The sequence below is a fragment of the Misgurnus anguillicaudatus genome, chromosome 2 (assembly GCF_027580225.2).
Source record: "Misgurnus anguillicaudatus chromosome 2, ASM2758022v2, whole genome shotgun sequence".
Classification (NCBI taxonomy): Eukaryota; Metazoa; Chordata; class Actinopteri; order Cypriniformes; family Cobitidae; genus Misgurnus; species Misgurnus anguillicaudatus.
The window spans coordinates 26,070,444-26,098,104 of record NC_073338.2 but is presented as its reverse complement, the minus strand read 5'-3'; the positions used below and the strand labels follow the sequence as shown (position 1 = coordinate 26,098,104).

The 27,661-nt window shown below is 36.9% G+C and overlaps 1 protein-coding gene across 2 annotated transcripts; it reads left to right on the top strand.

Moving 5' to 3' along the window:
* Nucleotides 1-1,543: 1,543 nt before the first annotated feature.
* palm1b (paralemmin 1b) lies at nucleotides 1,544-27,430 on the top strand. 2 transcript variants are annotated; one of them, XM_055202148.2, is made up of 7 exons: nucleotides 1,544-1,968; nucleotides 12,562-12,607; nucleotides 13,664-13,744; nucleotides 22,573-22,694; nucleotides 22,783-22,855; nucleotides 23,194-23,215; nucleotides 25,733-27,430. In XM_055202148.2, exons 2-7 carry the CDS (start codon nucleotides 12,563-12,565, stop codon nucleotides 26,134-26,136), a joined length of 747 nt encoding a protein of 248 aa, XP_055058123.2. In that variant the 5' UTR covers nucleotides 1,544-1,968; nucleotide 12,562; the 3' UTR covers nucleotides 26,137-27,430. The 2 variants fall into 2 exon arrangements, with proteins under 2 accessions (XP_055058123.2, XP_055058122.2); XM_055202147.2 differs by having other exon boundaries at nucleotides 1,545-1,968; nucleotides 25,730-27,430.
* Nucleotides 27,431-27,661: the final 231 nt, after the last annotated feature.

Here is a 27,661-nt window from a genome sequence, read left to right as displayed (position 1 = left end):
CAAGTTTCACTTCATCATGCAGCTATTCCTGTTAGAGGTAAAAACATTTAATTCATTAATAATCTAGTATGTGTTCATTTTCTGTCATAGTTTCTTCAAAATTAAGTTTCATTTGAGTGTTTTAAATAAAAATCTTTGAATTTTCATCATGACGTGTACACCCCGCCCATTTAATTGCCACGCCCCAGCCCCATACCACCTGCCCAACCCTACCACCTTAACTAACACATTTTCTGCGGGAAACCCTGACAGTATTATACCAAATACACAAAATAAATTTTTTAGCAATGAAATAGGTGCATTTTACAGTCTGATGCTAAAACATTCCATAATTGTAATCGTAAAAAAAAATGTCATTTCTGTAGTTTCTGTTTATAGACCAATAAATACAGTTAGACATCAATTTTCACATAACCTGTTTTAATGATAAAGTTAGACAAATCATCATCAAAATTGGTATGGTGATTTTAAAGTTTAATGAATTTTATACTTTATCTTTACTGCATGTTTACTGTAAGTCTACCAGCGCAAAACATCTTGATAAAGGTTTACCAGATAGATCTTGGTCCTACCAGCTGGTAATCCAGCATAGTCCTCTTTCAGTTAAACAGTACTGTATAGTGGAAAACTGAAGCTGGTTTCAAAGAGTTGGTTAATTAAAAACTGTATGATTTGTATATTTTAAAACTCCAGCAACATCATGGTGTTATAATCGCTGTTGAGTATAAATGAATACAATCCACACTATAATACATTCAGGGAAAGGTCATCTATATAATAAAATATAGATTTTACCTGCATTCTCGTTCACTGGGCAGGCCAAAATTCTTAATTTTAAATAGGCATTGTTGATGTGTAAAATGGGCAGTTGTGTTTCAGATGTCTAGCATCAAGATTATACTGGACACAGAGTGATTTTTTTTACTAAGGACAATGTTTGAGATTAATTGGTTTCATAGTAATTTTGAAAATTCCTTATTTATAAGAATAATAATTTGTTTTTTTCTTAACAACATTCCAGCATCTATGGTCAGTGGTGTATAGGGTATACGCAGGTATATGGTGTATACCCACTTCTTTATAAGATGTCATGGGGTATACTCACTTCTACTTAAAAAAAATGGGAGCATAAATTAAGAGTACCCACTTCTCCAGACACCAATACACCAATGTTTATGGCTATATTTATGGTGAGAACTTAATCTACAGTTATTTTGTAGAAAACAGTAAATCACAAAAAATACTTTATCTGGGTTTTTACAGTCAGGGTCACAAATTGTCACATGCCACAGCATTACAAAAACATACCATTTTAAGTAAAGCTAAAATGTTTTTAGATTTTCTGTAAAACGTTGTAAAATAACTATGTAGTACTCAATCAAAAGAGTAAACATAACTACAAGACAAGTATACTTAGCCTTGTGCTTTAAGCAAATTTCTGATAAAAGATATTTTTAGAGTATGTTTACGTTGTATTTCTCTGGTCCGTGTTGGGAAAAGTCACAGCCCTCAAGTGTCCGGAGGGAGGCGTACAGTATCTAAGCATCTCCACTCTCACTACAGCAGGAGATGCCAGACATTGCCCTTAACATTGCTGTAAGTGTCGCGCGGGAAACAAAGGGGAGTGAGGAGTCAACAGACACGCGCTCCATCCCAACCCATCAAGCCATGAGAGAGGGAGAGAACGAGAGAGAGAGAGGCAGAGAGAGATAAATCGGCTGCACAGGGACGCAGGCAGAAATATTCACCGTCGGGTTGAGCGACGCTCCCCGAAAAAGAGAGAACAACTCCGCCAGGAGCTGAACTCCAACCCGGGAGAATAACAAAATTAATGCAGATTATTAGATCATAGCAATATTGATTCCCTATATCGTATACTACGCCTCCGAGCGGGGGTTTTGTTTTTTTGTAATCGGAGGAGAGAGAGAGATACATTTCTTATTGGAGGGGAACGAGTCTGACCACTGAGTGAGTATTTATTTCTAGAACAATTCCTATGTTCCTTCTGTTTTTGATTTTTTTTTTCCGTTTTCTGACATCTCTCATACTGTACTGTAATCTTGGCGTGGCGCTTTAAATTGTCCTGATAATTTCTTGCATACGTTACAATATGAGAGACAGATGTGAACAGCTAGTATAACAGAATTGCGCCATATAACACAGTGTGAGATTTGTTACAGTTATTCTTCAATAGAGAATACAGACGGCTATATAATTATATACGCAGGTTTTGTATTTTATAACAGATTTTCATGAAACGCACTCGCTTTGATAAATCGAATAAAAACACAACAACACGCTGCAGCGCATCCTTGTCCAACAGCAGTGTCGGTTTATTTATTTAAACAGATCTCTTTATTTACCGTACTGATGAAACTGGGCGGGACGATCCAATATGGCCGTGTAGACTTGGATTTAACCAACATGTGATGTGAAATTGCTTCGTATTTTGGTAATTCAGTTTCGAGATCTGGAATTTTTTGAAAATCCGCGCTTAAAAGTAAATCATTTGAAACCGTGACATTATTCTGATGTTTATTATGTCTCAGATTTCCACACACACCCACAATGTCGATCATGTCACTGAAACGCTTTATTTTCGACAAGGACGCTGTGAAAACGAGACTGAGATAGTGGTTACGCGATGCGCTGTTTGTGCTATGGATCAGTATCACCTACGTTGCGTAAAACAGTGTTGTTTTTTGTTATTGTGAAATTCGTGGTCTTGTGTTTACCTTTTCTGAAGAATGACAAGACGACACGCAGCGACGAGCTGTCAATCCTGTACACATTCATCCAGTGGCATAAGCTTTGTCAGTCAAGTTTACGCTCGCGTGATCATTTGAGGCATTGGGTCATTGATGAGCTGCCATATAGACTTCAATTACTGAACAAAACCTCGCAGTGCTCGCTTATATATGTGGCTGACTTATTCAAAGGACTACTGTCATTTTTTTAATCATTTTAATGAGTTACTTATAGCGTTACATCCCTCAAAATGTAGTGCATGTAGACCATTTAATCTTTATATGAATGCCATTTTCTAGCACAGCAAACTTTCTGTCAGGAACCCAATTGCACATTTTTATCAGAGGAATCTTTGCAATGCTATCAAAATTAACATTTATGCCTGTGGCAGATGCTTTTTTTCAAAGTGGATTCACGTGCACTCTTTTATTACAGTGTATTCCCTGTCTCTGGCTGTTACTGGGGTGGTACCCTTTCAAAAAGTACACCATTGCACATAGAGTTCATATTAGTACACATTCCTAAATGGTACATATTAGGACCTTTTTAAAGTGTGCTACCCCACTGACAGCTAGGGAATATTTATTTTGGGGATTCTCCGGGAGAACTTTTATTTAAAAGTAAATAAATAATGTAGGGCTCACACACTGACCCTCTTGTTGTTTGTTGACATCATGAAAGGTAGCATTAGTTTTGAATGATTTTTTTATATAATTCATTAGTATATATATCGTATACATCTTCATAAAATGTAATAATATATTCAGAAACATGTGATGATGTGGTGGTGTCTCTTCATAGTTATAGCAGTCCAGCAGCAGGGACTCCTCTGACAGGTGCTGTGATTAGACTTGGTTAACAGTTAAAATTGAACAGCTCTGTACTGCCACTGATGCTTTAACCTCTCACCTATATATTTCCCTTTCTTTATCAGAGCTCTGTAGCAGATAATAGCAGTAGCTTAAGCTCTTCTGATATACTCGAGCCTTCTCTCCTCACGTCACCCCTTATGAAAATATCTTAATTGCTGTTCAAAACATGTGTGCACATTATATGACTCATTTAAAAAAAACATAATTTATAGAAGATATTTCACAATAGTTAAACGTCCACCAATGAACATTTTGTGGTTATTGACCACATGGTTGAATATCTGTTTGAATTTACAGCTGAATCTGGGTTTGAATTAATTAACAGATTCAAGTGAGAAGATCCTTTAAAGTGTAATCATCTGAGATGACCTATATTCTATATGTTACATGCACACACCCATGGTCTAACTGATTGAGGAGGTTGGACGCTCCCTTCCTCCCCAGCATTGTTGGGGCCCCTGCTCATGGCAAATCTCAAAAAGGGAGTGTGTGAAACTTTTGGTGTTTTTTTACTATAGCCAATCTGGACCTGCTCAAAATGTTCATGTTGAAGTTTCTGAAGTCTCCCTCCCACATTCCTCGCAATCAAATATCACTTAGTATGTAACTTAATGCTATTTTCTGTATTCGCTAGGTGGGTTGCAGTTGAACTAGAGCAGTAGGGCTTTTGTATCTTGTACTAAAAACTATTCATAATATCTCAATTGGCCTTTAATTTGTTTTCCTAATAGCACCATATTCTAAAATTAGTCTGGATAGTTTTTGTAAGTGCTCCACTATTTCACAAAAAAATAAATCTGCTGTTGCATGAACCAGAATTGCTCTGGATGATATGCTTTGGTTCAATGCAGCATGCCTTAAAAATAGTTATAATATACACGCCATTAAAACCCAGAGAGTGCTCTCAGGAGAGATTTACACTTTTTCTTCTTGTCTCTAAGGAATGAAGATGGGCCTGCTTTGTTGTAATTGTCAGTGTAATTTGTATTAGTGCCCAGTGCACAAGAAGAACCTGACATTTTTGTCAAAGCAAAGTTTAAATGAAATTGCATCGTCAAAGTGAGGAAGTCTTTGCTTAATGCCGTGTTGGGTTTTTAATGCATTTTCTCAGCCGAGCTCTTGCCACAGTTATCTATTGGCTGCTCTTTGTCACTTTTGGCATTTTAAGCACTTTTGTTGGCCAGTGAGTGATCCAGTGAAAAGGTCACAGCATGGCTTCAGTGTGTTGCCCAGCAGTGGACTAGAGAGGGGAAACAAGCTCCAAGATAAGTGCAACCACAGTGGAGACTTCACAGATTAAATAAAGCTGGCTATAGTGTTGTGTTTTTCCTGGACTCCCATGTGCTTTTCTAGTGCTGTCAATGAGATGTGGCGAAAGGAAATGGCTGCATGGTGCTGAAACTTTTCAAAGCGTTTCTTCTCATTCCTAAACCACTGATTCAGTGTTGTTCTAATTTGCATAAATCATGGATGGGATTTTAAAATCTAGTTTAATTTATCCTGAATGAGCTTTAACCGAGAACGTAACATTCAATAAACCTAACTAACAAACGGTGGGATTAAATGTACTCTAAAATGCTAGGTTATTTTCAACCGTGCATTGGTCAAAAAAGTTAGAGTGTGCACATTGTTGAGAGTAGCAATCACACACTTTGGTAAACTAATTGACTAGTCCTTCAACAGCCAACTAATCAATTGGTAAAGTTTATCTAGATTTGTTCTTGTGTTTTTGCAGTTTTGATATTAGTGGCTAAGCCACGCCCCTCCACTCATTCGGAAAAACAATCAACATTCGGTGAACAGGCGGTAAGCAGCTGTCACAGGAGGAGACATTTCACAGGAGGCAATTGATTTTTAGAGACAGAAAGACTATATATCATCTCGAAGTCACCAAAACGGGATTAACTATGCATTGGAGGGTTATATTAATAATTTTATTGTTGAGAAAGTCGATGAAAAGCTTCAGCTCCACGCAAAAATTTACAGATCACAGTGTAAACGTGATAAATCGCATCTCGTTGCCATCATGATCAAATTTAATATGTAACTTACAGGTTGCATACGTTTTCAGGACAAGACTTTTTCCCATACGTTAAGAGTACCTATCCGTTAGTTTGGTGCTACAGTATATTTACATCATGAATCATTCAGCACAACATGCTATTACAAATAACATTTGTTACCTCGGTTATTTACAGATACAGTAATGAAGCTAAGTGACATGATGTACAACGCAGCTAGAAGCTAACGTTAATGTTTTCTAATGTTAGGCTAACGTTACGTTGGAGATGTTAAAGATAACGTTAAATACGTTGTTGACTTAGCTTAGAACAGATGTAGACATCCTTGTCCAGAGCAAACACTTATTTCGGTTGAGATGTAGCTTGGGAAAGGCTAAAAACAGGTAAAAATACACAACGTCGCCCAGCATCTCGAGATACCTAGTGTTGGAGTTGCATGTACCCATGCACACAGTTTGACCACCGGTTAAAACTTAAAATGCCAAGAAAAACCTATAAAAACGAACGAAAACTAACTGCAATGCATTTCAATGGACGTGCAAGCAGAGAATGTCCGAGTGTATTGGGTTAGCTAGTGCACTGTCATTGGCTAATCGCGTTTGTGGGCGTGGTTTAGCCATAGGTCAATCGAAGAGCTCAGATGCAAAAGCCGCTAAACACCATCTCCGTCAAAAATTAGATAATGATATTGACTAAATGCTCTTGGCACATATTAGACTAGGGCTGGGTATTACAGCAGCGGCACAGGAGGTCGTTTGATGCACACAGAGGGATTTAATTTTTTTATTTTTTATATTGAAATATTGATACACTATCGCAGACATGGGGACTTGTGACTTGTACTCGAGTCGACTTGAGTCGCTATTTTTGTGACTTGTGACTTGACTTGACAAAAAATAAAATACTTGAGACTTGACTCGGACTTGGAAGTTAAAGACTCGGGACTTGACTTGACTTGAGACACGATGACTTGAATGACTTGAGTGTTAATCACATCATGTTTTCAGTTTGAATATAAAATATATGAACTATTTTAAAAATAAAGTTGACCCAGTTGGAGCGCAGGCTGAGAATGCTGTTGTCATGACTGAATCACGACACTATCATCAGTCATGCCCTCTCGTACCTTCCACACACCACGCCCACTTAAAACAGATATCAATATGTCAGCCGGAGGGGTAGCGAGGGTCGTCGCTTTCGGCTTCAACAAGATGGCAAAAGACGAACAGTCTGTTGCAAGACATGCAACATTAAAATCACGGGCAGCCAGACGGCAACCTCCAATTTCGTCCGTCATTTGAAGAGCCATTCTGCCCAGTAAGTGCTTGTCAATTTGTTAATATCTGGTTAGTTAGTTGGTAGTTGGCTAATGTAATAATAGCTAAAGTAGCCATTAACCCTCATCATACCGTGTTAGGGACAAATGTAGGCAAAATAAGTTGAATTTATTTTTAAAAAATACTTCCCTGATCGGTACGAGACTTGGCTACTTTTTCTTTAGAGAAAAATGACTGGATTCTACAATGTTAGGGCCGGTTTACATATCGCGTCTTTTGCACGCTCAAGTTCATTATTTTAAATGTAGGCGCACGAACGGAAGAGATTACAATTTTGTTTGATTCCATGATGTATTTTACTGAACATGAGTATTTCTTTATATCTTTATATTCTATATATCTTTATTAAGATCAGATTCTGCAGGTAAAATTACAATAATAAGGTGCCTTGACTTGGACTTGACTTGACCTACTACAGGACTTGACTTGACTTGACTTGACATAGCCAGGACTCGACTTGACTTGACTTGCCCAAGAAAAAAAAACTTGGGACTTAATTGAGACTTGAAGGTTCAGACTTGACACTTACTTGAGACTTGCACATGTGTGACTTGGTCCCATCTCTGCACTATCAGGGAAAAATGTATCACGATAGTTAGCTGTATCGATATTTTTGCACAGCCCTATATTTGACGTTCAGAGAAATACCAGAATCCATTACATTTTACAAGTGCACCGAAGGATAGTGAAGAGTGACTAGAGAGAGAGATAGGGTGGGACTGGGAAATGACTGTGGATTACATTTAAATTTGAGTCTCTAGTGAGTACTTGGTCCTTAATACAACCCGAATGTTGCAGCCACATGCATCACATCTCCCTCTAATGTGTGGTTTAGTTTTTTTAATTTTTACTTTGTTCATTTACAATGTTTCTAGTTGCATCTTTAGTGATTTTTCAACTGTGTACTAGGACAGTGGTTCCCAAACTTTTTCAGCGTGCGGCCCCCCTTGTGTACCGTGCATTCCTTGGCGGCCCCCCAAAGAAAATTTGTGACAAAAACCTGTTCTAAAACTCAACATTTTAATTTAAAAAAACATTAAATTATACAAAAAAGTAGCGCTTTTGGTTAGTAGCCTTATATTTTTAGGTTTAATTACACCGAATTCATAATAAATTAATGTATTTCATAAAATGTCATAAAACTGGGGCCCCCCTGGCACCATCTCGCGGCCCCCAGTTTGAAAACCACTGTACTAGGGCAGAGCGATTAATCGAAAAGCAAATCGCTACTGAATCCTTATAATTTATTAAAGGTCTTGTTTAAGTACGGTGGGCTTGATTGTAGGACAACTGCTATGCTTGTATCATTATTTGCTTGCTTGTTGTGTTTGTTACTGTCAGTGTACTTCATGTTTTGTGAGTGGGCATTTTTCCATGAATCATCCACAATGTGATCCTAATCTGCCGTATCTATTGAAGTTAGTGCTTTGAAATGCAGGTATTATGTGACATTGTGTATATATATTCTACACTAAGAAGTTGATCTAGGATTTAAGTTAAAGGTGGGGTACATGATCTCTGAAAGCAAATATTGACATTTGTAATCGCCTAAACACACACACCCCTACCCCAAAAGAATCTGGACCTTCTTTTGATAGACCCGCCCCCAAACATATGCAACCCAGGCAACGATGTTGGTTAGTAGACATTTTTCAAACATCATGCACCCCACCTTTAACCTTTAAAGCGTCACCCCACCCTATTGAGTTAAATCTACACTCTTGGAGCTTTCAAACAATATACAGTTTGTCATGATTAGATAAGAATTCATATGCAAACATTGAAGTAAATGTAGTCGTCCTGCTGGTTGGACAGTGACATTTAGCAGAAAATAATTTTTTTGAGGCACACTCTCTTCATAAATGAATCAATTACTCTCCCTACATAATTTATTTTATAAAACACTGTTGAAATGTCTATTCTGGAGGCTTAGACTTTTCCAACGATATATAGTTTGTAGTGATAGATTAAAATTTACATCAACAATATTAATGCAAACATTAAGGTGTCCCGTATTCGGGACGGCGATGCTTAACAGTTTAACCAACTAGTCAAGTAAATCATTAAAGCTATTGCTTAGATTTCATAATGATCAGTTCTATTGTGAACGGTTCTTGAGGTCAGAAATCGGACAGTAAAATTAAAATAATAACACTTTAAGGTTGTATTTGTTAACATTAGTAAATGTATCACTTTTACATTTTTACATTTACATTTAGCAGACGCTTTGTCCAAAGCAGTGGCGGCTGGTGACTTCTTTTTTGAGGGCGCACAATGCGAGTTCGTCACAACATGTATGTAGTCCGTCCGTCATGTGTGTGATTTGTAATTTCAAAATATGTGTTCTGCGCTTTGAGAGATTGTGTGTCCTGCCAAAATAAGTTCCTGCTGCAGACGCGTCTAAAGGGTTTATGATAAAAGAGACGCTCGTGTTTGCCAGATGCTCGCATAATCTCATGTTTAATCAGAGTTTAATGTTAAGGGAGTGTCTTTTGGGAACGCGAGCGTCTCTTTTATCATAAACTGTTTTGACGCGTGTGCAGCATGCACTTATTTTGACAAAACACGTGCACACAGGATCTCTCGACATGCAGGACACATATTTTGGAAAAAGGAACCACACACATGATACTCCGAACACTTATTTTGAATTAGCGCCCCTCGGATGAGGAGTCACGAGCCGCCACTGGTCCAAAGCGACTTACAAATAAGGTAACAATAGAAGCAATTAGAGCAACACAAGAACAGCACTACATAAGTGCACTAAAACTACAGTAGTCTCATCAAGTCTAACACAGTATACATAGCTAAGTGTAAGTTTTGTTTTTTGGCAGAGCGCAGGGATTGTACACTTTTTGGCATTTATTAATCATTGTTAATGTTTGTTAATGCCAGTAAAATTATTCATGTTAGTACATGGTGCATTATAGGTCCAGTGTAGGTTTTTTAGTGGCATTTAGGGGTGCGTTTGCGAATTGCAACCAACCTCAATTCCGAAATGTCTGAGACAACGTAGGAACTAAATGCGCTGTTGAACAGTTTGTCCATATAGGAAACATGATGGCGACTTCCATGTAAGGGGACCCGCGATGTATGTAGATAAAAATGACTCCTTCTAAGGTAATAAAAATAATACAGTTCATTTTGTAAGGTCTGTATACACCACTGATAATATTATGTATATTATATTGCATTTTTTGTCAAGTGATTCTTCTAAAAGTTACACATTGCACCTTTAACTAATGTTAACACATAAACATTTTGATTTAAAAATGAATTAGTAAATGGTGAAAATAACATGAACTAAGATTAATAAATGTTGTAGAAGTATTGTTCATTGTTAGTTTATGTTAGCTAACGCATTGACTAATGTTAACACATACAACCTTATTTTAAAGTGTTACCACCAAAATATAGAGATGAAGTGGAGATAGCATATCAACAAACCTTTTACAGTTTGTGCTGTGAGGGAGAAAACATGTGACTGGCTTCATTCGGGCGGGCCACATTGAGATTTCTAATCAGCTGGATGTTTTCCCCTGCAGCTGTTTTTCACGAGAGAAGCCCTTTTTCTGTGTACCCGCGTGGAACACTGTAATAAATCAGACTATGACAAAAGACATCATTGTGCCAGGTTAAGCTTGACATTCCATTACCCATCTTCCTATTGCATGGTTGACCTCTGTTTTTATCCGCGTGTCCTTTTTGCTTTTGAAACTTATTGTCTTCAAACCCTGCATTGTGTGTTTTGTCTCCCCCTCAAAAAGGACACAGATTAATTTAACAAATAGCTTTGAAACCACAAATATTGGTGCTGAGGAGAGTCATGCTGGTATCAATGTTTGTTTTGGTTAAAGTGTAACGAATAACTAAAGATTTGTGTTATAGATTTGTATATAGCAGTTGGGCTATGTTTCTTTCTTTTGGATCTATTCAGAAGAGTTGGTCTTCGCTTTAGGTTGAGCTTACTGTATGTCGAAGTTCTGGAATCAATTTAGGGAGGAATTCAAAGCACTGTTAGAAATTTGCATGCCATTCATAACTTCCCTCTTCTTCCATCTCTGCTGGCCTGCTGCGACCAACAGCATTGTGCTGTGAATATAAGACTTGCATTCGCTCTGTATATATCTGAAGTTTGATTTCTGAGAAGAGTAACAGACAGCCATGTCTCTTATCGATTGCCATCGACCCTTTCCTTCGAAAGAAAGAGGTGCAAAACATTCTTGACGTGCTGGACTCATATTTTACAAGAACTAAGCATGTGTAGCCATAAAACAAGGTTCTGCTATAATACATGGTAAAGGTGCATAAGCTGTTAGTTTAAACACTAAATTTGGCAGGTTAAAGGACAAGTTCGGTATTTTACACTTACAGTAAAGCCCTGTTTTCAGATTGTTTATGATGAAATAGAACGGTTTTGACTGAAATTTGGAAATATGATGCTGTCCAGAGAATTTTCGGGTGTTTGTTCTATCACCCCCCACCTCTACAATGGGTGTATAGGTGCACTGGAACAATCCTTCCTAAAATGCATTAAACTTTCGTTTACAAAGACCTGAAACTCACCGAGTGGTCAGGGGTGTTCACTGATATGTTCACACAAAAATAGCTCCAAAAGATGCTTACCAACAGGATTTATCGTAGTTTTGTCCAACTCCATTGACTTGTATTAGATGTGCTGTGAGGTACGTTATTACTCCGCTGCAGGGAACTTTGTTTCTAATCTTGCTATTGGCAAAGGCGGATTATTGCCACCAACTGGGCTGGACTGTTTATTATTCAAGCTCTCAGCGGAAGAATGTACGGGTGTGAGGCGTTTGGAAAAATAGGTCCACAAGTTTACAACGAATGCTAAAACAACTGTTGGAAAGCATCTTTGCAGCGATTTTTGTGTGAGGATATCAGTGAAAACCCCTGACCACTCGGTGAGTTTCACGTCTTTGTAAACGAAAGTATAATGCATTTTAGGAAGGATTGTTCCAGTGCACCTTGTACACACATTGTAGAGGTGGGAGGTGATGGAACAAACACCCGAAAATACTCGGGACAGCATCATATGTCCAAATTTCAGTCAAAACCGTTCTATTTCATCATAAACAATCTGAAAACAGGGCTTTAAGTGTAAAATACCGAACTTGTCCTTTAAAGAAGTACATCAATGTCATCAAAAGTCGCATTGCACATTGTATGTGTCAGGATTAGGGCAGGATCTGACCATGCATTATGAAACAATTGCTCACACGAATAACTGTTTAAGAAGAATGGACCTGCAGCTGTGTATTACATTACAACCAACATTTTACCCTACGCATTTTATGTTTATAGTAATTTTGGTGTAAAATCAATAATATTGACATGACACATCTCATCGGTCCTTCAATGGTGATCTTGAGAATATCAGTTTGATTGAATAGTACTGGACCAAAAACCTAGCAATGTAAATTTCTATGATGGAAACCAATTGTATTGTGTCAACTTCAGAGTGCTTGTAGAAAGTTTTGGTGCTTTTACATGAATGAAAAGTGATCCTAATTGCTTCATTAAGCTTCATGTTAAATCTAATTCCACTGCTTTTTCCTGCAGGATGTCGGAAGCTTTGTCACAGGAAGAGAGACTCCGGGCCATTGCTGTAAGTAAACATTTATGCCAATAATAATAATATATGTATGTCATTTTTACTTTCAAAAAGTTGATCATTGCCAGTAAAATAAAGTTATTAAACATACGCCTGTGAAATCCAGTCTACAGTCTTATAATCGTATCAGGATATTAGGAGCATCAAAGTTTAATTTCAATTACATTCTGATCTTACTCAGTCAGTATTAATAATATTAAGGTTATATTTTCACTGAATGTTCTTTACATTAAGTTGAATGATTTTATGTAGAAAACAGTAAATCGTAAATGACTAGCTAGGTTTTAACAGGCAAGGTCACATATGTTCGGGAGAAGTGCACTTATCCAATCTTCGAATTATTACCAGGATATAAAAGCAGCCTCTTCTTCCCGACATACTCTCAGCATCCATCCTGCTCCCATTCTCCTCCTATGTTTTTACCTATATAATCATCAATAATAGCCTGGTGGGGCAAATTGGAGTTCGAGTAGAGCCTCCCTGAGCCTCTCTATAGCAGACAGTAAGCTAAAAAAAAATGGTCCACGTACGTAAGATTATATAAACATAACGTGCAAACTCATGAAATACAGTATTGTGAATTCCTGATAGTTATGTGTTTATATCCAATTATAATTCTTTAGCATCAGCATTTGGATACAGAATCTTAAGTGATGCTAGTCTCATGGGATATTTGCTCCTCAGTAACTGTATGTCAATGACCATCTATAATGGCTAATGTATGTTTATCTATCAATGCTTAAGCACTTTTCTGTGTTTAATTATTGATGGGGCTTAGAATCGTTGTGTAAACACCATCTCTCACCAGACTAATGCTGCCTTTAGTTGTTCTTCCTATGAGAAGAGTTACAGAAAAATATGCCATTTCAGCATTATGACATGGTGAGGAAGTGCTAGCTTTAACCTGGATATGTGATTAATGCTATTAGTCTAATGCATAAGGTTGCATTATGTGTGGCTTACAGCATTTGCCTGTGCAGTTTCTTAACTGCACAGGCAAATAATATTTATATTTAAAATACTGTTTAAAATACTGTCTCTGTCTTTCAGGAAAAGAGAAAGAGAGATGCTGAGATTGAAAACAAAAGAAGACAACTGGAGGATGACCGCAGACAACTCCAGCATCTTAAGGTAGACAAGAAATAATAGCTAATAGATATAAATGTTATTTAAGAATGAAAACCTCATGTCTGACTAGTGATATATCCAACTATGGATATGGCTTGCAGATCTTAGATTCAATTAGAGTCCAGTTTCATTAGATCTCTCTCCTCATCAGGAACTTACTAAATTTGCACCAAAAAAATCCATTCTGTTGTGAGATAATACTTCAAATCAACCACAGGGCAGATAAAGAGATGAAGGGAAGATAGCAGGCAGGAGACAAAGTGATGTAAATATAATAAAGATGGTTTATTGAATAATTGAAGTTAAATTGATGGTCTGACTAACTTGGTCTGACTACACTGTAAATAATATGCATATATATTTTTTTTACTTTAACTTTAAAAAAAAATAAAAAATTAAGTTTAACAATTTCAACTTGTTTTTATAAGTTATGTCAACTTTTCAAGCCAAAACTTAAAGGGGACATTTCATAAAATCTGACTTTTTCCATGTTTAAGTGCTATAATTGGGTCTCCAGTGCTTCTATCAACCTAGAAAAGTAAAAAATAGATCAACCCAGTAACTTAAGTCTTTGAAATTGGGCTCCCCTTGTGATGTCAGAAGGGGATCTTATTATAATAATACCGCCCCTTCTACAATGTGCATGGGGTACTTATATCACTAATCCCAGGTATCCTGGGAGGATGGGCAATAACATTTATTTTATTCCATTTTCTAAACCCAAACAAGACAGAGCAAATTTTCACCTAAACTGCAAACTCATCTACAAACCCTCGCTTCCAAATCAATCTTGCACCATATTTATGTTTAAATTTTAATGTATCATTCTGTGGCATATTTAAGTCCCATTTGGTGGTCCTACAATGTCCAAAATATATCCAAAACATCCTGGGACAAGGTTTTCAAACTGACAGCTCCCAATTTAATACAGCTAGCAACACTGCCGGCCCGAGCCTCTTGGGGGCCCTAAGCAGAATTTGCTTGGGGGCCCCCCTCCCACCATTTTTTAAATAAAAAAAATAAAGAAATGACAAACATTTATAAAAATAACAAAGTTGCACAGTAAGGGCTAAAATTTGCATTAGGTACAGAAATCAAATCAAATGAATCATAACACTGTCTTTATTGTATGAATTAAATATAATTATATAAATATAAAAATAAAGATCTACAGAAGTGATTTTCCCTTTGTCTTGTGTTGTTTGATTAACATTAATGACACAGACTTAAAGGAATATTCCATTTTCTTAAAAGAAAAATCCAGATAATTTACTCACCACCATGTCATCCAAAATGTTGATGTCTTTCTTTGTTCATTCAAGAAGAAATTATGTTTTTTGAGGAAAACATTCCAGGATTTTTCTCATTTTAATGGACTAAAATAGAACCCAACATTTAATACTTAAAGGTATAGCGGAGGATTTTCTCGAATTTTAGAAAAGAACCGCCTTCTCCACTTTTTAAAAAAATGCAATTGCACAACACTCTTGATTGACAACTAGGAGGACCAATAGTCATGATGATCCACCCGGAAATAGAAAGTCCTTTGCAATACCTTTAACTCAACACTTGGCGGTTTTTTTCGGCAGAGTTTCAAAGGACTGTAGACGGTCCCAAACGAGGCATAAGGGTCTTGTCTAGCAAAATGATTGTAATTTTTGACAAGAAAAATAAAAAAGATGTACTTTTAAAACACAACTTCTTGTTTAGGTCCTTTCCTGCGTGACCTAACGTAAATGCGTAGTGACGTAGAGAGGCCACGTGTTCACATATATGAAACGCACATTTGCAGACCATTGTAAACAATAAACTGACACAAAGACATTAATTAGTATCATTCCACATACAACAACGTAGGAACGGTCCTCTTTCTCCACACTTGTAAACACTGGGGCGGAGTTTCGCGTTCGTCCTCTGTGACCTCTTGACGTCATGACGTTTTGCGTGGGGTCACGCTGGCGCATCACGACTGGATCTAGACGAGAAGTTGTAGTTTAAAAGTGCATATTTTTTATTTTTCTTGTAAAAAATGACAATCGTTTCGCTAGATAAGACCCTTATGCCTCGTTTGGGATTGTTTATAGTCCTTTGAAACTCCGTTGAAAAAAACTGTTAAGTGTTGAGTTGAGTATTAAATGTTGGGCTCTATTAAAGTCCATTAAAATGAGAAAAATCCTGCAATGTTTTCCTCAAAAAACATAATTTCTTCTCGACTGAACAAAGAAAGACATCAACATTTTGGATGGCATGGTGGTGAGTAAATTATCTGGATTTTTTTTTGAGAAAATAGAATATTCCTTTAAGCAGGTTCATTGAGGTTCCTGTCTCTTTAAGAGAAGCACGGACCTGGTTTATGCCTAATATACATAAACCTAAGACATAAACAAATGTTTTTATTGGAAAAAGTACTTTGGAGATCATTTTGTTTGTATGTGCCCTGTCAAAAACAGAAAGATTTTATGTTCTTTTGCTTTCTGAAACCCGTCTCAATGTGTGCACTACTGAGTGCATTTAAACAAGCGCGCACACACACAGACGGAGGACGAATTACAAACAGGGCAGCATAAAAACGTTATGTTGTTTTTCAGTGCTCTATTTCTCAAATGTATGTTAATGGACTACAGTACGACACACAGTAGCGTAACTTTCTCTAAATTTTAAACATCAAGTGTTCTGATCTCTGAAGGGCATGAGGATCATGTCTGACTGAGCTGGACCGGACTCATTCAACCGCATGTGTGTCCAGAAAGCTGCTCACTTTAGCGCCTTTTGTGGGTTAAATTGTTTAAAGTCACTTGAAATGTTTAACATTTGCAAGCCTTGTAACACGTGCAAATGATAAACTTTCCCTATTTAAATTTGCGTATTAATCCGCTTAACCGCTTAGTTCGCTTATGCCTCCGGCCGGCCCTGGCTAACAACCGTGTGTTTGTCCGAGCTGGGAGCGGTAACTAAGGGGGGCGGGGCTTAGCGATAGGTCAATTGAGTTTTAATTTCAACAAACCACCATCATTGCGATTTGTGTTTGCATGTCATCAGCTCATTTGCATTTTAAAGGACACACCCAAAACGGCACATTTTTGATCACACGTACATAGTGGCAGTTTTAACATGCTAAATTATCTAAATGATATTTTGAGCTAAAACTTCACATATGTACTTTGGGGACACCGAAGATTTATTTTACATCTTTAAAAAGTCTCGTGAAATGTCCCCTTTAAAATACTAGGTTGAATTGACTTGCAAAACAAACTTCATGCTTCATTTTTTAAAGTGTAGAAAAAAATTCAAGAGTATACCATGCAAGATAGTGGTTTGAAAACATTGTCTCGTGACGTTATTATGAACCTTGAGATGGAGACCATTGGAGACAATACAGGGTCAACAAAAGAATAACAACATTAAAGGCGGGCTGCGTGATTTTTGGAAAACACTTTGGAAAAGGGAGTCGGGGCGAGTACCAAAACACACTTGTAGCCAATCAGCAGTAATGGGTGTGTCTACTAACCAACATCATTGCCTGGGTTGTGTATGTATGTGGCGAGAATCAAAAGAAGGTCCAGATTCTATTGGGGTAGGGGCGTGTTTGTTTAAGTGATTTCAAATGTCAACATTGGCTTTCAGAGATCATACACCTCGTCTTTAAGAAAGTAATGTTAAATAGAATAACTACATAGAATAAAAATTCATAAAAGAATAATAAAAATAAGAGAAAAAGTGAATGATAAAATAAATTAATGAATATGTAATAAAAAATATAATGCAATAAAAATTCATTAATGATAAACAAAATAATGTAACAACTGAAATAAAATAATGAAATTAAAAACGAATGTATGTTTCTACTTAGATCTATCACTAGGTTTGCTTGTAATTGTGTCACTGTGTCATGGCCAAGACTTTTACACTGGGGTTATAGGTCAGAGTGCTTATGTAATTTACTGATTGTTTGGTCTCACACTTGTGTTGATGTTTCTATTTAAAGCCTTAGTGTTGAAAATTATAATGTGAGATTGATTTTTGGGGAGTTTGAAGTTGCTGGTGGGGAGGGGAAGTTTTAACAGCAGTTTCCTGTTTGAGGGGACGGGAAAAAATCGGTATCCTCCCTTTAAGTTCTGCATTGTTATGGCAAGTCCAATCCTCTCACAAGCGTTTTGAAACGCCCATGTACTGTACATTTTCTGGGAATATTGAGACCCTTTAGCCACTGTACTGTTTGTAGTACTGTACTTGCAGTTAGTATTTTATTTACTTTACATTTGAATTAAAATGTTGCTGTTTAAGATGTTAGTTTTATTGTGTACAGTTTTAAGTTGTTCCTTTGGTGAAATTCTTGAAGCTCCATTGTGCACCAAACAGAACTGCAAATATAATATCAGTTTTTAAACAGGTTTTTTAACTTTTATTGTTTGAACAACAGGTGGTCCCACTTCAAACTCAAACCTTTGGTTGATTCAATGTGACTGACCACATTCGGACACAAACAATGTCGAAACCTGCAGTGTTTACACTTTTTAGGGAGGTCAACCTACACAGCGTTGTATTTGTTATCTCATAAAATATTTTAATACTGGAAAAGGTACATAGAAGCTTAAATTTGGTAAATGTAAATTATAAAGTGATTCAGCTCAAGACACTAATCATTAAAAAAGTCATTATTTAGCTGAATTAAAATGTCACGGTGACATTTACACTGTGCATACTTTGTTAGCTTCACTCAGGCAAAAGTATGAAAATTTATGCCAATCCTGAAGATTCCGACCTGCAGTACAGAATTATTGGTCAAGAATAGCTTTCCTGCGTGCCTATCCTCATCTACCAAATATCTGGCAAGGCAATTGTTTTCATTTTGCTATCTCATGTAAGGACATGATATTTTTGTTTGTTTGTTTTATACCTGCCATTGTCTTTTGTGGATTTTGCTCTATGGGGAACAATGGAACAAGCCTGAGTTTCCTACCGAGAGAGACTCAGATCCTTTGTCCTTCCCTCTGTGCTGTGATTGTATTGCATGCGCATATGAATGGGTGTGAACATGTGGTGATGTAAGCATATCTGTCACCACGCCAGAATTTGCAGACTAGAGGGTGAGGGGGGGGGGGGTGGCTGAAGGATGAGGAGAAAAACAGAGACGGCCAATTTGGCCTGTTACAAATAGTGTGTGGAAGGTTAAGTCACAGGATATAAAACAAAGCAGAGTCATTCTTGGCAACTCTGTGTTCGTAATTATGTTTAATGCTAACCCAGATTTTAAAAACAATAGAAAAGACTGGATAAAAGAGAGTGTGTTAGCAAGTAAGACATTTTCGAGAAGTAAGACATTTTCGGGAAGCCCTACTGATCAGGTTTTTTTTAGAATAGAGAGAAAAATGTTAGTGATTGCCTCAGTCTTTTAAAGTTCATGTGACTGTGTTAAATGAAAGGCTCATTTCAGTCAACATTTTTTTCTGGTAATGATGAGAGGGTTGTTTGTTTTTGTAATGTCCATTTAGCAGATGCTTATACACTATTTACAAGGTCAGTCCTCAAAGCAATTATGGCATTATTTTCTCAGTATAACAGATATGAGGTCTCTTTAATATCTTAATTGTTTTCTAAGACAATCGTTTAGACAATTAGCAATAAAATTAGATGTCTCATGAATAAAATGTACATTGTGTAACTTTTAAAATGATCTCTTGACAGAAATGCAATATAATATACATACCTATATTTTCAGTGGTGTATAAAGACCTTACATAATGAACTGTATTATTTTTATTACCTTAGAATGAGCCGTTTTTATCTATATACGCAGTGGGTCCCCTTACATGGAAGTTGGCATCATGTTTCTACAGTAGCCCTAAACGGACAAACTGCTCTACAGAGCGCATTTCATCCTTGGCGACATGTTTGTCCTGTGGCGGCTACCATATGCATTTTAAAAATTGAGGGGTGAGCTGTTGGTTGCAATTCGCAATCTCACCACAAGATTCCGCTAAAATTTACATACACATCAGTCCCTCCAGAAAAACGTGATTATGCGATCGTATGATTCACAGCATAATCAGACAAAGTCCGAAATTTTTTCAAATACGATGCACTTTCGCAGCATAAATTGCAGATTTCCGTGCACAAAATATGCGGGGCTTGCATGATTTCATAATCACATGAAATCACATAATCACATGATCTTAGCAGAAAGTTGAAAACTGTTGCATTTACTTCACACAAGCGCAGCCATGTCTCCTGTTGCCATGAATGTTATGAAATGACGTAATTAATTATGTGATGTGAACATCATTCAAAAGCTGCAAACAATTTTTGTAAGTTCCTGCAGTTTTTGCAAGTTCCCGCAATTTCATTGCATACATATCCAGCATATTCCTTCGCATTTTTAAAGGGACAGCAAGTAGGGTTTTAAGTATTTTATTAATCAAAAACAATGTCTTAATTCATATATATGTCCTCGTTGGTGTCAAATGACCTCTGCCAGTGATCTGACAGTTCTTTGTAAGCTTAGAATATCTTCTCTTTACTTACATTGAACGGGTAAGTCCAAGGAGGCTTCCATGATAAACTATAATAATAGTAGAGAGCAGTGGTGGCTGGGGACTTCTTTTTTTGAAGCGCACGATGCGAAGTTCGTCACAACATGTATGTAGCTTGTCATCTATGTGGTTCTTCATTAAAAAATATGTGTTCTGCGCTTTGAGAGATCTTGTGTGCATCACGTGTCATGCCAAAATAAGTGCCTGCTGCAGACGCTTCTAAAGGGTTTATGATAAAAGAGACGCTCGCGTTTGCCTGATACTAGCACAATCTCATGCGTAATCAGAGTTTACTGTTAAGGGAGTGTCTTGCGTGTATTTAGGGAATGTGAGCGTCTCTTTTATCATAACGGTTTTGACGCGTGTGCAGCAGGCACTTATTTTGACAAAACACGTGACGCACACAGGATCTCTCCACATGCATGACACATATTTTGGAAAAGGGAACCACACACGTGACAATCCGAACACTTATTCTGAATTAGCGCATCCTCGGAAGAGCAGTCACGAGCCGCCACTGGCAGAGAGGGACAAAAAGCACTAGCCTATGAACGCGTTTCCCCAACAGGTTTTTTTTATTCAGAACACGTGAACCAGCTGAAACGGATAAGGAGATCCGTGATTACATAACGGCTACCGTAGTTGCAACACGCATTTTGAAAAGCGAGGCGCTAGAGAGCATTATTCGTTTGAATGCAAAATACAATTTCACCACTAGATGGGGGTAAATCCTACTTATTGTCACTTTAAGAACACGTGCCACAAGTTCAAGAATTTTTGCCTGCAATAATCACAAAAAAACTTTTTTCTGAAAGAACTGACACAGATTGGCCCGGTTCATATATTTTACTGGCCCTGCCAAATTATCACTGGCCCCACCAAAAAGCAGTAAAAAACAGGCCAGAATATTATCTTTCTTGTTTTTCACCCATGTAGCCTTAATAAATAAGGTTATAACACCAAAAACTACTATAAATTTCAAATATTGTTCAAGTAAACGGTCAGTAATAAAATAAGAACACTCTTAAAATGGTTGTGATTGATTTTGTGTCTAGTTAAAGACAACACATTGTGTTATTTTAACATATGTTGTGTTGTTTTAACACATCTTGTGTTGTCACAAAATCAACACAATGCATTAAAATAACACATAATGTGTTATATACACATAATAGCATAACACAAAACATAAACACATCCTTTTATAGAGTGAACAAATACAACAGAACAACATACGCGCAATAATAATGCTGATTTTTTTGGTCAAAAAGGGAAATCATCTTGTCTCAGTTACAGAGTTGACTGGTAAATTATAAATAATGATTCCCCATTGGAATTTATTGCATTGCATATTATATGTTCATTTTGTTGTCTTACTTTTAAGCATGTTTTGAGAACAACAGGTGTTATTAAGACCTCTGTGATCTTTCTTATCTTGGTTGTCTGCTTTACACTGTTTAATGTTGTGCAGCTGTTTGTTTTATCTGCTGGACGCTTAGAGAAGCCTCTTCTGACTGCCAGTCTAGAATAGAAATAGCACTGTTGGCAGCAGTAGTAGTTTGTAAACTAGTTTATCTTCTTGAATAACTAACTATGTGTATCCTCTTGAATAAGAATACACATATGCCATCATTCACTATTTTGTTTTTGCATGCAAGGTGGACAAAAATCAGAATTTTAAACAACAAGTCTCACACAGTTGTTGTTCATTTGATGCTCAATAGTTTTAAATACTTTTACAGGTAATTTTCTTATCCTTCCTGTTGTTTTCATTTCATTCATTTAAAACAAAAACCAAGTCACTAATTCTTTAATCAAGAATAAATACATGTCCAGCACCACCTATGTTTGTAGGTGTATTAGGCGCAGATGTCAAAGAGCATGTTAGCAGTTGTGCATCATCCAGCCCTTCCAGTCGGACCCTGCTCTCTTATCCTACAAACAAGGACAGGAGGCTCTGGCAGGAAATCCTGTTTCAGCTGGTGCCTGTCAGAATGTGTCTCTCTTCAGCATGTGTATATGTGCATTAGCAGCAGTGGAGAATGCCCTAAAGTGAAAAACTAATGGGCAGCTAATGGTCATGTGCTACACTACCCCTAATGGGCCAGACAGCCAAGAAGATCTGTTTACGTCAGCACACTTGACATTATCTCATTTTTCATGAGCATATTTTGTCAATATGCAATTACGGAGCATAATGATAGTTGTGTTATATATATATATATATATATATGGATAATCTTATATTATAAAGGTTGTTTAAGCTTCAAATATCTTAACTCAGATGCTCTCTTTTGACAGTCAAAGGCACTGAGAGAGCGATGGCTTTTGGATGGAGCGCCATCCAGTGGAGAGGATGAGGCACAGAAACAATTAAATGATGATGAAGTCAAAGCCAAACTACTGGAGAAAACCATCCTCAGGTGCCTTTCTAGCCTTTACCATTGCAATATTTTATAAGTGACAGAAGTGAAAAACATATTTTAATATTTTATTTCTTTGAATCAACAGATTAGAACAGGAGATTGATGAACTTGAGAGTGGTGAGCATGTGAATAAAGGAGATAAACAGGGCAATGAAAATGTAAGACTTATATGACTTTCACCTGCACTGTAAAAAATCTTTGCTGCATTATTTTTTTGTTGTTTAATCAATTCAGATTTGCAGGTCGTGTCAACTTACTATTATTTATCTGGACAAAAGATGAGTTGCTACAACTTATAAAATACAGTTAAAAAACTTATCTGTAGTTGTAACAACTCATCTCTTGTCAAGATAGATAATAGTACGTTGAAATGACTTGTAAATCTGAGTTGATTCAACAACAAAAAAATATTAAGGCAGCAAATAATTTTTACTGAGCTTACTTAAGAGTTAATGGCAATTAATAATATTGTTCAATGTTATGTCTTCTTTGGTAGGCACCTGATGGTCAAGTAAAGGGTGAGTTTGAAAACGTATTTTATATCTTTTGTTGTGCTGTCATTTGTTTGCAATCTAACAAATAATAATAAGATAAACAAGATGATTTAAGATATTTGATCTCAGAGTCAGAGCACATAAAATTGGTCCCTAGCTGTTACTGGAACGGTACCATGTCAAAAAGTATGCCATAATAGAAAAGTCAAAAAGAGTTCATATTAGGTACATGTTGGTACCAAATATTTGCACCTAAATGGTACATATTAGAATCTTTTAAAGGGGACATATCATGAAATTCTGACTTTTTCCATGTTTAAGTGCTATAATTGGGTCCCCAATGCTTCTATCAACCTGTAAAATGGGAAAAAGATTAACCCAGTAACTAAGTTTTGGAAAACCATTCTCTGCATGCATGTGAAAAAATAGGTCATTGAAATTTGACTCCACTTGTGATGTCAGAAGGGGATAATACCGCCACTTAATCTGCACTATCCAACCACGGCACTGCCATTTAGTGCAGAGATCAGCTCATTTGCATTTAAAAGGACACATCCAAAAACTGCACATTTTTGCTCACACCTACCAAGTGGCAATTTTAACATGCTATAATTAAAATTCTATATGGTATTTTTGAGCTAACTCTTCTTAGGGGCTGATCACACCAAACGCGTTAATTGCCGTTGCAGGCGCCTTTTTTGAATGCTATTCTATGGGCAGTGAGCGTATGCACGCTGAACGCCTTGCGGTTTTTGCCGCCGGTTGCAGCATGCGTTTTTGAAGGACCACTGAAAGCGGAAAAGCAACCGACGTCATTCGTGTCTTTCTATTGTCCAATCAAATGAGGGGAGAGGCGTGGCCTTCCGTTGTGGTGAGGGAAGTTTACAGTTGCTTTGAAGAACCAGACTCCACTCGCTCACTCTCTTCTGCGTGTTTGTGCACCTCTCACCCTAAAACAAGGTCAGAGCAAGCGCCCTCTTTTTAAAGTTTCTGCTAATATGACAGTTTACAGCAAAAGAGCGGTCACGCTTCAATATTTGATTGACAAGACAGCTAACTTGGTGGTTGCCTAGCAATATAAAAAGCCACGTAGCGCCTTTCCGTTTTCAAGTGTTTAAAGCGCGTTTGGTGTGATTAGCCCCTTACTGTGTATTCACGCCGCCAACGGCGAGAGCGTCGAAGTGGCCGGAAGTCATTCATTTTCAATGAGAGCCAGCAGCAAGCAGCGGTACGTCATGTACGGTGTGAGCGTCGAGAAAGAGTTGAAATCAGCTCAACTTTATGGTAATGAGCTATGACGCAGTTTGGTGGCAACCAATCGGAAGGCAGAAATGTTCGGTGGCAACCAATTGGAAGGCGGAAACCTCCACTTGAGAGGAGTTCAGAGAATGCATTTGAGCGTCAGAGCGTCCACTACCATATATATGTATAAAGGCTAGATGTCTCGCCCGCGCTGCAGGGCAATTGAGTGGAACTGTCGCATTTGGCGGCCATCTTTACTACAGGCAGATCGCTCGCTCGTAGCATTGCGTTTGATGGAGCATGTACTTTTAGGTGACTATAACTTGCTTAATTTTTTACGAATTTTCAAACGGTTTGGTTTGTTATAAATGTCAAAGATGTACCTATGACACTGCATACTTATACGAAAAAATATTTTTTCTCATGAAACATGTTAAAGCAACCATAATTATAGCCACTTTAATAACGTTTGTAAGAAACAAAACTGTTTGAAAGTTTGTAGAAAGTTGAGCGAGTTATGGTTATTTAAAAGTGCCTGCACCTTTGGGCTCAATGTTATAGGTGAGCGGGCTGCCTGTGGTAAGATGGCCGCCAGGTGATGACGTTAGAGACTCCGCCGTAACACATCTAGCCTTTATACATATATATGTCCAATACACCTTTTCTAGAGCGTTGTTGGCAAAAAAGTCTTGTGAAATCTCCCCTTTAAAGGATACTGCCCCAGTGACAGCTTGGACCATTTTTGGATCATTGTTCTGACAGAGTAGAGAGATAATTGTATACAATAGGAATAAGGGAACAAGAAATGATAGAAATCAGGAATATTATACAATACCCATGTGATCTTTTTGGAAAATTTTCATAAGATGCACATTAGTGATACTAACATTAACAAAATAGTGTGTAGGATTGTATTCAGACTATTATATTCATTGTGTTATTAAGCAAGTATATATGTCTTCAAATCTTCAAATTAAATAATAAATGCTAAAACATGTATATACATAAATGACAACGGTCATCTGAATCCTCGTACCTACCTCATTGCTTTATGTGAGGAAAAGATATCAATGTTTCAAGCCAAGTTAAAATTAGCAATTAGATAAAACCGGAAAATGTGTCCAAAAGATATAAAAAGACATGAATAATTTGTAATAAGCCGTAAAATGGACATTAGCATTACTAACTTAAAAATGAATAAGTGCCTATAGGATTATAAACGGACCATTATATTATAAGCAAGCAATTTTAACAAAGTACAAAACCCTAATTGTCTTCTATTTATTCTTTCTTCAGCAGTTGAGAATGGCCTACAGCAGCCCAGCCCAAAAGCCGACCAAAACACCAAGAAACAGATCACAGGCATAGAGGCCAAGCTGCAGTGCACCAACCCTGATGTAGCCATTGAGAATGCCAGCGCAGAGCACCCAGTCACCATGGTGTTTATGGGCTACAAGAATGTAGAGGATGAAGCAGAGACCAAGAAAGCTCTGGGCATAGAGGAAACAGTGAAAGCTGAATTTGTGGTCATCGAGGATGGGGAGAGCAAAGGAGGAAATGAGGGGGCCAAGGGGGACCAGGCTCCGCCCAACGGCAGCACCTCCAGTCCTGACAAAGCTCAGGGTGAGGCTAAGAAAGATGAATCAAAAGAAGAAGGCAATTCAAAAGAAAAGCAGCCATGCAAGTGCTGCACAGTCATGTGAGTCCGGCCGCTCGTTCTGAAGTTCAAACTCTCACGGAAAACATAACGCAACAATGAATAAGTATACACTGTATACTTACGATTAACTTTTGTTGTCTAGTATGTATTTCTTTTTTATTTCTATTAATATTTTTCTATATTTCTGTCTTGACATTTATATATCTATATATACATATATTTTCATTATGTAATGTTATGAAGTCCAGTATTTTGCTTGTTGAAGAGAAAAATGAGGACCACAACAGACTCCACTTTAAGCAACGACGTGGTTAAAAGAACATTTTTGTGGCCCTCATCCTTATTTTATTTTAAGATAAACATCTCGATATATGAACATTTAGCTATTTATCACCCGTATGCATTTGTGTTTTTAAAAGATTACTTTATTACTCAAAGAAAATGACTATATTGATATTACTATGTTATAATGCTTTTTAATATATATTTTGAGCCTTTAATTCTATTTTTTTTCCAAATCATTTGAGACCACTGTGAACACTGGTACATAGAGTGTAGTCTTTGTCCACAATCGTACATTATGCATTACACCTCATCATAGGCCAATATATTTGTAAATATAATTCAATTATTTATGAATGTTCACGCTATAATAGAATACATTTAATCATGTTGTTTAAAAAAGCTGGCTATATCTACCCCAGATCCCTACTTTAAACCACAGCAAACTATGTGCTTTAATAGTAAACCACTTTTTATAGGCCAAACACTATTTACAAGATTCATTTTAATCAACAATAATAACTGTAAAGCTATATCTCCTTTATATGGGATATAGTGTAATTTTAACAATAATACTTTTTTTAAGTGTAGGCCCTTTTGTCTTTCAAGGCAGCCCACACTGTTAAAATGCATTTTTACAGTATATTAGACTTTGCAAAAGACGTTTTTCTAATATTTTAAGAAAAAGCTAATTGAGGATTTAAGTATTTTAATGTCTGTGTTAACAGCTGGTTGCTGTAAATTGGTTGCCCCCCTCAAATAAACAAGTGTTTAAATGTTCAGGTAAAATCACTTATTGGCGTAAATTTAATAATCAGATCTGGGGTCTAAAACATGTTTCTCATTCCAAGACAAACAGCTTTGTAAATGTAGTATTGCTGTCTTTCTGATATTTCAATTTAACAAATACTTTATTTGTGTAAGACAGTATGTGTTGTGGATATCAAATAATGTCATGAGTTTTAGGTGCTTTATTGGTATGCCCAATGCCTGTTATGGTCCAAGTGTTCAAATCAGGAACAATGACAATAAACAAAAATGTTTGTTTACAATTATGGATTTGTTATTCTTTGGTCACATTTCTTCTAACCCACAAACAAGTGACAATAAATAATTGCATTCTGCAGTATGGGCATATATAAATTTAAATGTGTATGTTTGCTAATACTGTTTGTGGTCTTTTCTAGACAATCATATTTAACTGTTTCTGTGTTTTAGATTATGACTTTAAATTTGGTTACAAATGTAATTCAGAATGTTAAAGTCTTTAATAGATCAGACATCTT

Coding starts and splice junctions, on each gene's coding strand:
- palm1b (XM_055202147.2), top strand. CDS start 12,563: ATGTCGGAAGCTTTGTCACAGGAAGAGAGACTCCGGGCCATTGCT. Junction 22,856..23,193: donor ATAAACAGGGCAATGAAAAT/GTAAGACTTATA, acceptor CTTCTTTGGTAG/GCACCTGATGGTCAAGTAAA. Junction 23,216..25,729: donor ACCTGATGGTCAAGTAAAGG/GTGAGTTTGAAA, acceptor TTCTTTCTTCAG/CAGTTGAGAATGGCCTACAG.